This window comes from Lissotriton helveticus, chromosome 7 (assembly GCF_964261635.1).
Source record: "Lissotriton helveticus chromosome 7, aLisHel1.1, whole genome shotgun sequence".
In the NCBI taxonomy this organism is placed as follows: domain Eukaryota; kingdom Metazoa; phylum Chordata; class Amphibia; order Caudata; family Salamandridae; genus Lissotriton; species Lissotriton helveticus.
The window spans coordinates 1,451,502,118-1,451,518,545 of record NC_136068.1 but is presented as its reverse complement, the minus strand read 5'-3'; the positions used below and the strand labels follow the sequence as shown (position 1 = coordinate 1,451,518,545).

Sequence of the window (16,428 nt, the reverse complement as noted above, 5' to 3'; positions counted from 1 at the left end):
TGCCATCTGAGTACATGGTTTAATACATTTCACACTGGCATTATTGTGGATATATTACAAGGAGTTGGTTGGTACCAAATACTCCTGGTTTCAGTGAAACCATCATGGTGCTGGGGAACTCAAGTTGTTGAGTTTCAAGCTAGTGTACTCTTTATGGTTTCTCTAGCACTTACAATATTTAAGAATGGTCATAAGTATTCTAGGAGTATATCTAGTCATGCAGATAGGTCCTCATCTGTGGTATAGTGCACCCAGTCTTAGGGCTGTAAGGCATGCTAGAGGGGTGACTTACCTATATCGTCAGCCAGTGCTGGCAGGCATGGCACCCTACCGGGTGCCATGTGGACTGTCATTTTTCCCCTCACAGGGGCATACAAACTTCAAGGGCGTGGCACAGTCCTAGTGAGGGATTCCCAGGCGACCCTCTTCAGCTTCCAGACCTTAGGTACCCAGGGTACCACTTAATAGGGACTTACAGGGTGCAGAAGTACCAATTGTGGATATGTTTTTAGGGAAGAAACACTGGCGAACAAGTTACTTACCTTCGGTAACAATGTATCTGTGAGAGATATATGTTAGTTATAGATTCCTTACCTTAGAATTACCCTAGGCATCAGACTGGACCAGGAGATTTTTCGTTAGCAGTACCCCTGCATGTTGGTAGGTAGCGTCAGTTGGCTCCGCGTCAGTCGTCGTGGTCACCAGAATGACGCTGCGGTGTGTACTTAGACGCCGCCCCTGGGCACTAACGTCAGTTCTGACAACTTTCCACACCAGAGTCGCAGAGCCATGCAAGATACGGACCACTGATGCACATAACTAGGGCTCTGGAAGAGAGTCCCTATCTCTAGAAGTCAGTCAGCAGAACGGGGAGGATGGGTGGGGCGGTAAGGAAGCTATAACTAACATATGTCTCTCACAGATACATCATTACCGAAGGTAAGTAACTTGTTCATCTGAAAGAGACTGTTAGTTATAGATTCCTTACCTTAGAATAGATACCCCAGCAATACCAACCCCGGAGGTGGGTCTGCGAACCAAGTACACACCAGAAAGTCCTGGAGAACAGAAAGGCCAAAGTAGCCATCTCTCCAGACATGGCTGTCTAGGCAATAATGTTTGGTGAACGTGAACATGGATGCCCACTTGGCTGCCTGACAGATGTCAAGGAGTGGGACTCCACGCCCCAAAGCAGAAGTAGCTGCCGTAGCCCCGGTGGACTGGATAAGCAGTCCCACTGGAGCTTCATTTTTCACTAGGGAATAGCTGATTTGAATGCTTAGGACAACCATCGAGAGATGGTGCCTTTTTGCACAGCCCGACCTTTCTTAGCACCCACATAGCCAACAAAGATTATCGTCCACCCAGAAATCCTTTGCGCGGTCTAGTCTCTCCTCCTTCTTGGAAGGGTGTGGAGGTGGGAAGTAGTTGGGCAAAGTGATGGTCTGTCCTATGTGTAAAGAGGTAACCACTTTGGGAAGAAAAGAGGGCCTTGTGTGAAGGACTATGTTGTCTGGATGAAGATCAAGCAAAGGAGGTTTTGAGGACCGAGATTGAAGCTCATTCACTCTGCGAGCAGAGGTGATGAGACATGGGAGACAGTCTTCAGAGTAGGGAGTCTGATAGGGCAGTTATGTAGAGGCTCGAAGGGAGCACCAATACGGAATGTCAGGACAAGATTCAAGTCCCACTGGGGCATTATGAAAGGAGAAGGAGGAAAGAGATGAGTAATGCCCTTAAGAAATCTATTTACAATAGGAAACATGAAAAGAGAAGGCTGATCAGGAAGGCGAAGAAAGGTCGATATAGCCGAAAGGTAGCTTTAAGAGTGCCCAGGGCAGAGCCCTGCAGGGCTACAGAGGGGATGAACAAGAGTACCTCCGAAAGGGGGGCAGAAAGGAGATCCACAGCCTTTGCTGTGCACCATGCCACAAACGTGTTCCATCTATAGATGTATATAGACTTGGGTGAGGGACACATGGCTGCCAAGATGACATTACAGACTTCGGTTGGAATATCAAAAGCTGTCAACTACTGCTGCCACTCAATCTCCAAGTGAGGAGGTGGAGGGTGGACAGGGGGTAACTGTGAGGTAAGGAATCTATAACTAACAGTCTCTTTCAGATCCAGGGGACCTGGTTGGCAGTGTCACTGTGCACTACAATCAAAACAACATCAAATACGAAGTAAAACCTGGGGGCTAACCAGGTCAAAAGAGGCACTATCTCATACCGTGTCCCAGAACCTGCCTTCCATGTTTGGAGGCACTGTACAGGGTTCACTAGGCTTCTTAAACAGGACAGTTTGGCTGCAGACATGACAGAAGAAAAAGTAACTTGCTTGTAATGGTAGTTCTCCAGTACTGGTATTTTTTATAGTCACATGCTTGACTCATCTCCACCGCCAAGCTGGGAGCCCCACAGGACTTCTACTGCTTAATAGCCCTGAGGCTTTTAAACCTACACACACACAAAAAAAAACCAACTGCAGCCAGACTGAAAACTGCACAAAGCAGAGGTCACCATCCCTCAGATTTCGTGACTAGTGTAAATAATTATATATTGAGGTGAGACTCTTGAGGGGAGCAGGGTGGTTATCATGTTAATCTAAGAAAGGAAACAATACTGGGAACTACCATTACAGGCAAGTAGCTTTTCTTCTCCAGTGTCGTATCTGTCATAGATGCTCGAATCAGATTAACCAACAGTATAATCTAAACGCCTCAGCAGATGGTAGGAAACAAAATATGGCACAGATGTGGAATGTAAGAAAGTGATGCATGGAATGCTTAAATTAATCTTGGTCATCTCAGGCCATAGTATTTGTTCACATTGCCACTTCAGACAGGACCGAGCCATATACAATTCAGACTTTGTCCTCCTCAAATATAACAGTCCAGAGTAGACTCCCAGTCCAGATCTCCTATGAACTGGACACCATCAACCCCCAGACCAGTTTTTTGCCTATTAGGGCCTCGTCAGTAGGCTTCAGCTTGGTCTCGGGCACAGTGAGAATGCGACCCTGGTCTGGACATACTTGCTGCACTTAAGGAATCTGTCTGAGAAATACACAAATAGCTATGGGCAATACTACCTGCTACCTGCTCCCATGCTGCATCTTTCTGTACTGTCCCTTTCAAATGCTAGTGCTGTCTAAAACCAGATCTGTTGTACCATGTTACTGCACTGCATATGTCGATCAACAGTACTTCAGAGAACAGTGTTGGAGATGGGGAGATGCTTCTAGTCGAGTGTGCTGTAACTTTGCCTTGGTTTGGTATGCCAACTTTTACATTACAGGTTATTGATGCTGTCACCCAGTAAGCTATCCCATGTAAACTGAAGCAAGCCTTTGTTAAGGATTTCCAATTAAAAGCCAATCAGATATTCTAAAAGTGCTTGGCTCTGTCCAGATTCAACTTAGGCTAATTATGCGTCTCTACAGAACTGAAAGAAAAGGTTTGTTAATTGTAAAATCTAGGAGAAAAGACGCTCCATGGAGATGTTGTGGAACAAATAGGGGCACTTTCCATGACAAATGTGTGATTCCTGTCTTATGAATTGATTCTAACAGCTTTGCATTGGTGTGTTTAGCCCCTACAGAACTGGTGGCCCTCTCACTAGAGGAAAAGCTCTTAAGAGGCTTTTCATAATTGCTTATATTAATCTGCTTGTATATAGTGATAGTTATTTCAAATTCGAGGAATTGCAGCCACATGAACCTTGATCAATGCATAAGCAAGTCCCTACTGATCCAAAATCAATAGATATGGCAGAATTTGTTGTGGCAATGCAGATACTGGTTGAGGATTGTGCTATCTACATCATTCACAGAATCACTTCCATTTAGCACTATAAGTTGTATTCGTTGACACGGATCTGGCTTGTGGAAGAATTACTCTGCACTCATCCACAATGCTTAAACTGCAAAACACATTATGTTCTGGAGCCAGGCGTGCAATTTTATTGATGCTAGATCTGTTTGGACAAGCCTGCCTTTGAATCAGGACAACAGATGTGTTGACAAGGTTAGCCCTTCTTGCAGGGTTTCTAAGAGAAATACAAGTTCCATGAACCAAAACAGTCTCAGTCACTCTGAAGCTATCATGATTAAATGGCATGGTACTCTTCTCAGTAGCCTTTTCACCACTAGGAGGGTATGCTCCAGGGGAGGGACACAAGGAAAGTAAGGAAGGCCACCCAAAAACAAGCAAACGAGTTTGTCAGTAAAGCCAACCAACAAAAGCAGTGGGCACGCTACACGCCAACGTACGCTCTTGGCATAGCCCACAAAAGATGTTTCACTACCAGACATCATAAGGCTGTCTGGGAGATTAAACCAAGTGTAAAAAAATAGTTTAATATACAATTACTCCACACCTCCTAAGTAAACACTTCATTAACCAGAAAGTTGTGGTATTATTACAACAGTCTTTGGAAATTCGGGAGCTGCAAGCTTGAGCTATCTAAAACATTAATTAAGCACATTTAATTTAAAATGCAACCAATTCAAATAATGGATGGACCAGTTCATCTTTCTACTGCGGTCACATGTTCAAGGATGCATTAGACTATTAGAAAAAAAATCTCTTCCCAATGCTACTACATAACTATCTTTGGTACAAATATGGTATTCACTGTTTTTTTTAGCCTGGCTGTGATCAGCCAGATTAACATCGGGCAAGTGAATTAACAACATCCAAACTCGGGGGAGCTGTAATTGGTGGAAAAAAGTCTCAAAATGATTACCTATGGTCCGGACTGTGTGATCCTTGGTGAACTTCACTCGTTGATGGGCTTCCACACAGGTTCCGCACAGCCACTCAGTACACTCAATACAGTAACTGGTAGCCACAGCATTATCTTCACAGCTTGTACACCTCTGCAGAAATATCAGCAGAGAACAATGTAAGCACATTACACTATAGTAGTATGTAATCCATGTAAATGATGCAGAAGGAAATGTAGCTAATCGATATTTACACTGTCACCATTGTTTGGGGAGTAGGGAAGCCTAGTTACACTCTCCATGGCTTCACAGAAATGTTAATATCTTTTCTCAGTCTTCTTTACACAGGGGAACAAGCACTAGATAGCACTGACACAAATCTAAAGTTTCATTGTCATATACTACCAATTTGACTCCAATACCAAACTCAAAATTGAAGAAAGATAGATCACCAATCACTTCAGAAATCATTGGTCCCGTCACACAGCAAAATAAAAATTATTCCAACAGAACACATTTTATTGGCAACATATTACACCCAGGGACACTTCATAAATGTCCATCCTGAAAAAAATGCTTGTGAAGTCTGAAAGGAATGTATGAGAAAGAATGAAGCGGTGGCCTTTGCGTCACGCATACAGATACAGCATTGTTGAGTACTATTCTCTCTCTTGGGATTCATAATCTTAATATACTTCCATAAAAATTTATTGATGTAGCATTTCTTTAGCACAATTCTAGCCAAAAGTCAGCAAAGTGCTATACGTGGTCAAAGGCAAGTTTGAAGTCGGCGAGTAACAGGAGAGGAAATGGAGTTGCTGACTGTTATTGCATTGTGATGTAGGGTTCTTTAAAGAGGCATGTCTTCAACTCTTCCTAAATTGAAGTAACATTTAGTCAGTCCTGTCGTATAGAAGAATATTGTTCCAGAATCTGGTTTCATAGATAGAAATTATTTGCTGTCTTGTTTTTTCTTTTTGAGACTTCTTAGTTTGCACTTAGATGGTATACTGGCTGCAGATTTGAAAGATAAGGAAGGAGGTTAGTTTTGCAGTGTGGCATGGGGAGCCAGAGGAGTTCCATAAGGGTGGGGAGAATGTGATCATATATCTTCAGGCTTTGGATGAAGTGCTGCGAAATGCATGATGCTCCTAAGGTGACCTGGTGTTTGAACAGCAGTTATGAAGTCGCTTTCTGGAAGAAACTAACACTTTCTTTAGAAGAGAGCTCGTACCAGGGAGTCTGTTTTGGCAATGTGTTTCTTGACGGGAGAGGTTGGTGTCCAGGATGAATCCAAGTCATTTGGCATTCAGCGAGATTTGGATCTAGATAGAAGAGTTAATTTTATTGAGCCAGGTTTGTACTGTATCTGGTTTGTTGTTCTTGCAAATAATAGAAATTCTGTCTTGGTTAGGCTGGGCTTCAAGTAGGTGCTGAACATCCAGGTCTCGTACTGCAAGCGGTATTTAGGGCACTGGATGCTAGTAGAGCAACAAGCGGCCCTATGTAAAAGGTTGAAGATGACAGGAGACCGTATGGAACCCAGAGGAAATCTACATGCAATAGGGATCTTTTGTGACTGGGAGGTGCCCATGTGCATAAACTAGAGCTGGCTGAAAAGTTAAGATGAAAACCAGTGAAGGACAATGCCAGTGAATCCCATTTGCAACTGAAAGGTGCGTTTGAGTGGGATGTTCAACCGTGCAGAAGGCAGCTAAGAGGTCAAGTAATATTCGGGAGGCAGGGGTCATCTTCATCTGCGGTCAAGAGGACATCTACAGTGTGCAAGGTGGCAGTCTACGTACTGCAGCGTTATCGGAAGCCAGACTGGCAGTCTTGCAGGAGATGGTTAGCATTGAAGTGATCTTGGAGTTGAACACAGACTGCTTTTCAAGTTATCATGACAATGAATGGTAGATGAATGATGGGCTGGTAGCTAGCAAACTGAACAGGGTTTCTTTAGGAGTGGGAGAATCTGGCCAGTCTTGAGCGTCTGAGAATATACCTCTAGTGAGAGATGCATTGACAAATGGTAAGTAGGGGTAAGAGCATCTCCAGAGGATTTTAATGAAGGATGATGGTAAGACATCTCATTCGTAGGAAGTAGCTTTAAGGCACTTAAGTTTCTCAGCCAGATCTGGGATTGATAAGGCCATAGAAAGCGTACAACTGCACGATTCTATAGGAATGGGTAGGTGTTGGAGAAGAGGCAGGCTTGGTATCATCGATCTGCTGTAGGATAGTTTATTTTCTTTTTCACTAAAGAAATTTAAAAAAACAGCACTTTTCTGTTAAGTGAGGAATTAGTGGGCCTAGCAGGGGGTTGAAGCATTGGCTGATTGTCTTGAACATGTTCTGCTTCTGTTGGTAACTTCACTGACGGTGTTGTACTTTATTTTGGCTGATGTAACGAGCTGCCTGTGTGTTGCGCAAGGGCCTTCAGTATTAAGAGGTCCTCAGGAGTTCAATTTTTTTCTCCATTTTCTTTCCTTTCTGCGAATGGATTATTTATTGCAAAAAAGATCCTAAGAATACCAAGGAGGTGGAGGTCTTGGTTTGCACTTCTGTGTTGTAATTGGGGTGTGAACCTTTACATAGTTTTCCAACAAATTGTTGAGATTGTTTACAAGAGTGCTGGCATTGGACATGGAGTTGATAGGGGCGTCGCGATTATTAAAAAAAACTGGCCACCTTCGTATAAACACTAAACCGACCACAAAATATGGCACATAAATTGGAAGAATATCCATATATGACTAGGTTGGTGCCAAAAATGAACTGGTATGCAAATCGGAAGGCCTGATAAATTGGGTCTTAGAAGGTTTGTTCACCCCTCTAAACTATTTACTCACCCACTTAAAGTGGAGGCATGTCGCTCCGAATAGATCTCAAAAAGCTCAAGAGCCATAAACCCACCTGAGTCACTTCTTTTTGGTGGTCACTTCCAGTTACCGAAGTGGTCTCCTTTAAGAAATAATTTTCCACAATGTCCTTCTGTAAACACTGATGTTTGCACACTGGGCAGAGAGTAACAGCTGTAACAGAAAGAAGAGTAGACATCAATCTGCGATTTATTTTGCCACATGTTTTAAACTTGACTTCCAGTAACAGTCATCAACAGCATAAATCACCCATAGTTTAATCTATGCTACAAGACTAACGTCAAGGTCTACTTAACCTCAACCTATTGTGATCTACTCATCATTAACTAAGAGGAGCACTCAAACGTAATGGTAAGTTTGCAGTCCCCCTACAAGAGGCCACTGAAAAACCTTTGCCAATAATGTACCTTAACCCTATCTTACGACTTTGTGCAGTGGATGTATGGGGTGAAGAGGGTGTTGACACTCCCAGAGCAAACTGCCATGAGAGCATTTCTGCATTATTTGAAGATTAGGGCCATCCTGCGGAGCAAGATTCCCCATCCACAGGACATGGAGGGCGAGAGCCCCTTGAAGTTTAGGGTATTGGCAGCTCTGGTGCGTCAGCCTGCTGTCTTATAGCTGTATTCCACACTGCTGTGTAACATGCGGGCCTCACTACAGCGGTTCCACGATCGCTGGGATTTGGGAGCACTTGGAGAATGATGAGTGGGGGGGGGGGGGGGGGGGGGGGTGGGGGGGCAGCATGCAAATACCATGGGGTAGTGGTAATTGGAGTAGGGTTCAGGCTCATTCAGTTGAAGCTGCTGCACAGTATCTACTGCACACATACACTGCTCCAGGGGAATGGGAGGTGCTATTCAGACCACTGCTTGAAGTGCTGCAGTCAGCATGGTACACTGGTGCACAAGCTCTGGGGTGCGGCCGTTTTGGGAGAGGGTTAAGGGCAGACTGGCAGCCGTCCTGGAGAGGACCCTGGTGCTCACTCTCCGATTAGTTTGCGTGGGCATCTGGGGGAAGGTTAGGCTTGATGGGTACATGCTTCTCTTTATAATGTAGCGCGGGCCAAGAGGGATGTTGTGCAGCACTGGGGTGGTTCGATGCTGCAAACGGTGCAGGCCTGGGATCCTACATGGAGTGGTTCAGGCGGGCAGTGTAGTCTACTTACTGGGTGAGGGGCTGTCGCCAGAAGTTTTGGAAGATATGGTTTCAATGAGATTCAGAGGATGATGGGGCGGGGGAGGTAGGCAAGCCCTGGGAACGTTTTGGCAACAGGAACTTTTGTGTTTTCAGACTGAACTGGCCAGACTCTGGCACTTTACAGGTTTACTTTCTCTTAGGTGCCACAGTTCCTTTGGGGGGGAAAGAGGGGGAGGCGAGGGATTTTTTTGTCCATGGTTTTATATCGTACTGGTGTTTAACAACAACATTCAATAGAAGTACCTTTCAAAAAAGTTTCTTGGAAATATTTTTTTAAACTTTATAAGGGTTTTGAAAGTCCAAACCAGTCAATTGTATTCTGCCATGTACATAAAATTAACTATTTGGCAGGGAGGGAAATGCATGAGACTTTGAACTGTGCCTGAAGGTAATAAAATAAAAAACTGCAGCATGCCGCACACACTGCTCTCTATTTTTTTAAGATGTCATTTTTATCCTGTTATCTAGGACATTGGCAATGGCTGACGAAGTTTAAAAAAAGAAAACTGGATAAACACTATCACAGGAAAAGACAGCAATGACTAATTATAGTATTGGAGTACCAGTAAACTATAGCTACGCCACCAGAGTTTAACTGGACAAGTACTTTTCTAATTTTGTAAAGAGTGGGGGAATATAAATTGTTTCTCTATTTTACGCAGTAGAATTTAACTCCCAATACACAATTATTTTTCCTTTCTTCTTCACCTCTCTTCACCCTCCCTTTGAAGATTCGTTCCGGTCAGTCACGGTTACACTTTCGTAAAATGATAAAGATATGGTGGTTTGATCAATAATCCAGCTTCTGATATCTGCTTCGTCCGCAGCGCCGAGACGCCGAAGGGCATTTGTTGCGCTTTATGAGTTTCAAAAATAAATAAATAAATAAATAAATAAATATTCACCTGTTCCCTGTGCCTGAGAATTTGCTTATTTCTCCCCTGAGGCAGAATCCGGGGGCTCTTCACTCTATCCCTCCCGTTTTGCTCTGAAATGTATTGGTAAAACTGTTTTTAACACTGTAAATATTTTAACTGTCCGTTTTATTTACCATACATCGCGGACCTCTGGGTGTGAGACTTACGTCGCACCGAGGGTCCCTACATCCGATTTCTCTACCGGCGCAGCCGACTGAGGCGCTGACACCGGGAGGCAAAGAGGGTGGCTGCCATCTTGGTGGGAGGAAAGGGTAGCGCTCCAGTTGTAGGACGCCTCCCACCCTCCTCCACAATGGATAAAAAGATGATGATTTGCCGTCCGCGCAGCGGGCGGGCGCAGCGGGCGCGCCAAAGGCAAGCCCGTCTGCGCCCCGTCCGCGCCGGGACCGGGCCTAGGGCCATACCCCCTATATCTCAGACGCCAAATAGCTGGTATTACAGTGCGGAAGTCCTCCTGAGTATAAGGCCCGCGGAAATGAAAGGCTGTTTGCATTCTTACCAGGTGATAGATTTACCAGTGATTTGCACGGATGTCAGACTCTCAAACCCATGCAACTGTGTGACTCAAAACGGGACTATAATATGTTAATGTTAAACTATAGATCCTTACCAAAACATAGGATGGGACTGGCTCTTTTGCTAGAAGAACGTATGCCAGATGCAGTTTTCCTCACAGAAACCTGGCTTACGAAAGACTCGGACCCAGACATCGTGACAGCCCTTCCCTCAGGCTATCAAATTACTTGGCAAGACCGCTCTGAAGGCAGAGGAGGAGGTCTAGCTATTATATATAAAGATCAGTATCACTGCCGAGTAACCTATGAACCAATTCTAGAATGCGAGAGCCTAGGATTTAGCGTAGAATTCTCAGCTAAGAACTGCTTTTCAGGTGTTATTGTATACCGCCCCCCGGTACCCTCTAAACAGTTTCATAAACTTCTTCCATCCATTGAAGCCGATCGGGTCACAACTACCTCGAATTATACTGTATTAGGCGATCTGAATTTTCATTTTGACGCTACCCTGGATCACATCGCCGTGGCGCTGGTAGATGATTTAGCGGCGCTACAGTTAAGCCAACGAGTCGAGGCACCCACCCACATTAAGGGTCACTTACTGGACCCAGTATTTAGCAACTGTGCAGAGTTGGCGGTTGGGTTACCAATCGCCATTCCCTGGACTGACCACCTACTAGTGCCTTTTACCTGGACTACTTATAAGCCACTTCTCCCTAGTGTCACTGCAAGAAACGCCAGAATCTGGACCCGACTACCAGTTGATTCTTGGTCTAATAGACTCGCGATTTGGCCACACATGGGTCCCTGTTGTAAGAAGGTTGGGCAATCAGGAATATGAAGATTGGATTGCACAAACCCTTGAGGCCACACTTCCCCTGCGTAAACTCACTCCGAAACGCTCTCAAAAAACAGCCCCTTGCTATACGGAGGCTCTAAGGAAAAAGAAACGCCACTGTAGGAAATTAGAAAGACGGTGGCGTATGCGATACTCACTGGAGGAGAAAACCCAATATAGAGAGGCAATCAAATCCTATAAGACTGGGGTTAAATCTGCCCAGTCCACCTATTTTTCGGATAAAATCCTGCGAACTAAGTCCAAACCGAAGGAAATTTTTCAAATAGTGAAAAGTCTCACTAAACTTTCCTCCCCGGGCATGCACTAGGGCAAAACCTCAGCCCAATGCGATGACTTGGCAGATTAATTCCATCACAAAGTCAACCAAATTTACTCCTCTTTTCCCTTAATCGCACCAGAACTCACAGCTCAGGGACAGACAAACCTGGGGGATACCATAGCCCAAGCGTCGATAACCCTTGATCATTTTCCATTGTTAGACTCCGACTCTTTGGACTCTACAGCCCGCCAGGTAAAATCTGGGTCGCCAAGTGATCCAGCACCCCCAGAAGTTATGATGCTGGCAGCTCGGGTCGTGCTTCCCACCATCATGAACCTCCTGAATGCCTCAATCATTTCTAGTACCGTCCCTCCTGCCTGGAAACGGGCCATGGTCCGTGCTCTACTAAAAAAAAAAAAAAAAAAAATCTGGACCCTGGTGACTCCAGCAGTTATCGTCCAATCTCCTTGCTCCCCTCGGTGAGCAAGATTCTCAAGAAGCACATCAATAACCATCTGGTGGACTATCTCGAGAATAACCAGCTGTTAGATGCCACCCAGACGGGCTTTCGTCCCAGACATGGGACGGAGACCGCTCTGCTGGCAGTCACAGAGGAAACCAGAAAGATCTTGGATCAAGGGGGATCAGTGGCAGTGATCCTCCTTGATCTAAGTGCGGCATTCGATACGGTTAGCCATGATACCTTGCTGAGCAGTCTCTCGAGTGTCGGAATAAAAGGCGGAGCATGGCTCTGGCTCAAATCATTTGTGAGCAACAGGTCCTTCCAAATTTTTGAGGGAGATACGGTATCTACAAGCAGGCCACTGAGGTGTGGAGTCCCACAGGGCTCCTCCCTAAGCCCTGCGCTTTTTAACATCTATATGAGACCACAGGCTGAGGTTGTCCGTCCGTTTGGTGTCAAAATCATTTCTTACGCGGATGACACTCAGCTAGTGGTCTCTCTGGTGCAGGAGGGTGGCCGCCCAGCATCAGTGGGGCTGAGGAGGTGCCTGGAGGAGGTAAAGGGCTGGATGACCTCGTCCTCCCTCAAACTTAATGGGGACAAAACAGAGCTGATGCTCCTGGGTCCCACGAACCCCACATCCTTCAATTCCTTGTGGCCCCCATGCCTAGGCACCCCACCAGCCCCCAAGGATAGTATAAAAGGCCTGGGGGTCTGGCCGGATAAAACTATCGTTTAACATCCAGGCCACGAAACTTTCTGCCACCTGCTTTGGTCTGCTCAGGATGTTGAGGAAAGTTCTTCATCTTCTGCCTTTGGAGGCAAAGCAGGTGGCCATTCAAGGTCTGATCCAATCTCGTCTGGACTTCAGCAACGTTTTATATCTCGGTGCCCCTGAATACACATTGCGCAAGCTGCAGATAGTGCAAAACTGCGCAGCCCGCACATTACTCCAGCTGCCGCGTAGACAGTCAGCTAAAGTTGCACTGAGCAGTCTGCACTGGCTGCCGATACGGCAAAGAATTGCCTTTAAGGCTATGTGTATATCGCACCAAGCCTTTTGGGACACAGGACCAGCCATCATTCGTGATCTAACAACTCAGTATCATCCCAGTAGGAATCTTCGCTCCAGCCAGGCGTTCATGGCTGTAGTCCCAAGAATAAAAAAGGCAAGAACGGGCGGCAGGATGTTCGCACATAATGCCGCCAAGCTTTGGAATTCACTTCCATTTCAACTCAGGTCCAATCTGAATTTGTCCTCCTTTCGGAAACAACTGAAAACCTTCCTTTTTAATGTTCCTCTTTAATTCCTCATCAACTCTTTCTTTTTTAAGCAAACCATATTTGCTGTTAGCGCTTGGATGCCTCAGGGCAGCAATCACGCTGTACAAATATATATTTAATTTCATTTCTGTGCCTCTCTCCTACTTTCAACATCACATTAATCTCCCTTTCACTGCCATTATTCACCTCTTGCCCTCACTTAAACACCACTTTTCTCGCTCCTGCAATATTCAAATCCCACCTTATTCCTTTCACTCTGTTGCATAGTTCATCTGTCTTAATAGCTCTATTTTCGAGCACTACGACACTCCCTAAAATTCTAGTACAAGAACCTAAAGACTGTCTATAAATATACAGTGAAAGTGACCTTCAGCATTCCTTTGAGGTAGTGCTTGATACCCATAATGACACAAACTGCTGTAATTTACGACGGTCTATGCATTTCAGCTGGGGGTAGTATTGGTTGTTAAACTATGCCTACTGGTGCGACAAATGATTAACATACCAAAAAGACCAGTTGATGGACAGAATGTCAAACATTTCGCCCAGTACAGAGATCTGGGCCTGCGTCCAATTTTTCGCCTATTACCCATGAGAACAGTCTAGGCTGAACTGCCAGGACAGATCTTACCTGGACTGCAAACAAGCATCGTGGGACCAGTTTCGGGACATCAGTCCTCATTAGCAAGGCTAGCTTGACACCCATGGCATGGACAGCAGGGGACACACGTCTGGGCATACCCGTCCCACTCGGGGTGACAAATGCAAAAAGAACGATTAGACAGAATGTTGAACAATCTCAAACATTCACCCTAGTACAAAGATCCTGGCCTAAATCCATCGTTTTTTGCCTGTGCCATTCCAGTTTAGGGAGTCTTGACCCTGTTCCCCATGGGAACAGTCTAGCCCGAACTGCCAGACCAAGTCCTCCCCTGGATTGGAAACAAGCAGACAGGTTTCAGGGCATCATCCCTCATCAGCCAAGCTAGCTTGACTGCAGAGACATAGGCAAATGCTGTATGGAGACTAACCAGGAGAAAGTCTGGGAATCACTGGGATCACTATTAAACAACCACAGTAAATACTATATGGTGTCCACACAGGAGCAAATGTGTTTGTTACAAATCTCCATATACCTGTATGTAACTGAAAACGAGTGAACTGCATGGGTCAAGGAATCCACCCACAAGCACTTAATACTAGGTGCTCAGATTTAATCAGCATCAACTGAAGATACTGTGAGATAAATGTGGCTACATGTAGGAAGATGGGGTGCTGAAAGAGGGACAGGGAAAGGTTGTGAGAGAAGGTGAACAGGGTAGTGGTTTTGTTTCTAGGCAGTCCTAGCAGGAAACGCACAAAGAAAGTAGCCCTTACCCGTTGAACCATTTGCTCAGATGACAAGACAGGATGCTATATAGAGGAACTAGGGGAAATTAAGGGGGGTCTAGAGGATAAGAGAAGCCGCCAACCCAAACGCACCATGAAAGAAGGAACAAGGGGTATTGTACATGGTCAAAGTCACATGGGTAGCGAGATCTGCTTGGTTCAGTCAATATAATCGGAGCGAAACAGCAACTAGCACTGTAGAGCGCACATCCTTCAGGAACGTTTTGCAGGAAAGGAACCTTCAAAACAAGTACGGCTACTGCGATAAAGTCCTTGAATTGAGTCCTAGACTATGCGACCAGTAAAACCCGCCATAAAAGTACATACAATTATTAGGCAAAGTAAAATAAAAATACTTTTATTGCAGCTTTTACTTCCTGAATTGAATTGACTTTATGACTCAAACACAAGGTCAAGGCAAGGCCTCGAAATAGTCCTTCTAGTATCTGCTAGTAGTCTACTGTGAGATGGAACAGTATAGCTCATCGCTTCAAGCAGGGCCCAAATAAATTAATTCTGGTTTCTAAAAGACATACACCATTCAAGGTCTGGAACAAATTAAATGACAGGGACGGGGTTGGGAAGTATTTTCTAGTGTTCTTTAAAAAAAAAAAAAAGTTACATGTGCTAATGCATGCCTACATTTCACTGATGAATGAAGAGAATTCAAATGCAGGTCACAGATTTGATCAGCTATTTTGAGAATCATTCAAACCAATTAATTGCGGTCAAGCCTTACAGGCAGGAATTTCCGACTTTTAAACTGGGCATTTTTGGGTCTGGTCCTTCATGAAGCTGTGGTCATCCTGTCTCAGCGTCACTACAAGCTGCCACTCACGGGCCATATTATAAATTTAGTGTACTATTCCCATTGTGCAGAGGCACATATTCAAATTGGTGCAGTGTCTATAAACAAGTACACTACTATTGACAGTGTGCTGCCCCTCTATCCCTAAACAGGCGTTTAAAAATGGACTTAGCAACTGCACCCGCCAGTTGGGAGAGGCCTGGGGCTTTCAATGGACTCTTTCCCAGAGGGCCGCACTCGCTGAGCACCACCTCTTTGAGACGCACAATAATCAGTAAACATCCGGAAAGCCTCTTGGCGTTGGTGTCTATATTCCTGCACAGGCACAGAGGTCAGTGTTTTTGCTAGTTTGCATGGAGACACTACCAAACAAATGAGGAAACTCCCTCTTAAAATAGCACTGGTACACACAGCGCAGCCACTAGCTACATTACAGAAGGGTCTGCCAAGGAGTTTTGTGCCATTCTGTAACATAACAGTACCACACGGACACTGAAAAGGGGAGCACATGCCCACTGCATCACCAAGCCAGGATTGCATCCTATAGATGGTCATAGGAAAAGGTTCCGCCTTTCCAGATAACGAGAACTAATCCATATTCAGGTGGAATATGAGTAGCACAAATAAATCAATATGCTTTTCAAAACTTTCCTCTGCATACGCTGTTTACTAACGAGAGTGTAGTTTTAGGTCGAGCCTAGGCAGAGCATGCGCGGTCTCTTCGAGACATACTGTATCCACTCTGTGGGCTTACAGCCCTCCCATTGCTTTTTCCTTTGTCCCTTCGATTGTCCTTCAAAAATTCTTGTTTGTTGTTGGTTAATCCTTTTTTAAAAACACATTTTTCTCTTTTGTTTACTCCTACGTTGCACCGCCCAACAACTGGTAACATTTCACTTTAGTGCTTATCTGTACGTGTCTGGGACTATTCTTTTCATGCTAGTCTTTGTTGTGGCAGCTTAAAGGCATCCAGCTGCTATCGCGTACCCTTATCCACCAGCACTCACTCTAGGCTTCCTGCGCAAGCAGGGCTGTAATTATTATTCTAATCTCCTCACATAGTGCATTTCTAAAACGTCACCATTGATTGCTATGAGTGTTCC

The 16,428-nt window shown here is 44.9% G+C and overlaps 1 protein-coding gene across 1 annotated transcript in view; it reads right to left on the bottom strand.

Moving 5' to 3' along the window:
• Nucleotides 1–16,428, bottom strand: part of TRIM28 (tripartite motif containing 28) — a 678,597-nt gene that overhangs the window by 608,435 nt on the left and 53,734 nt on the right. Inside the window, exons 2-3 of the mRNA XM_078654815.1 lie at nucleotides 7,645–7,763; nucleotides 4,749–4,881 (exon numbers count right to left, since the gene is read on the bottom strand). Coding sequence (XP_078510941.1) covers nucleotides 4,749–4,881; nucleotides 7,645–7,763 — 252 coding nt within the window. The remainder of the gene's footprint in view (nucleotides 1–4,748; nucleotides 4,882–7,644; nucleotides 7,764–16,428) is intronic.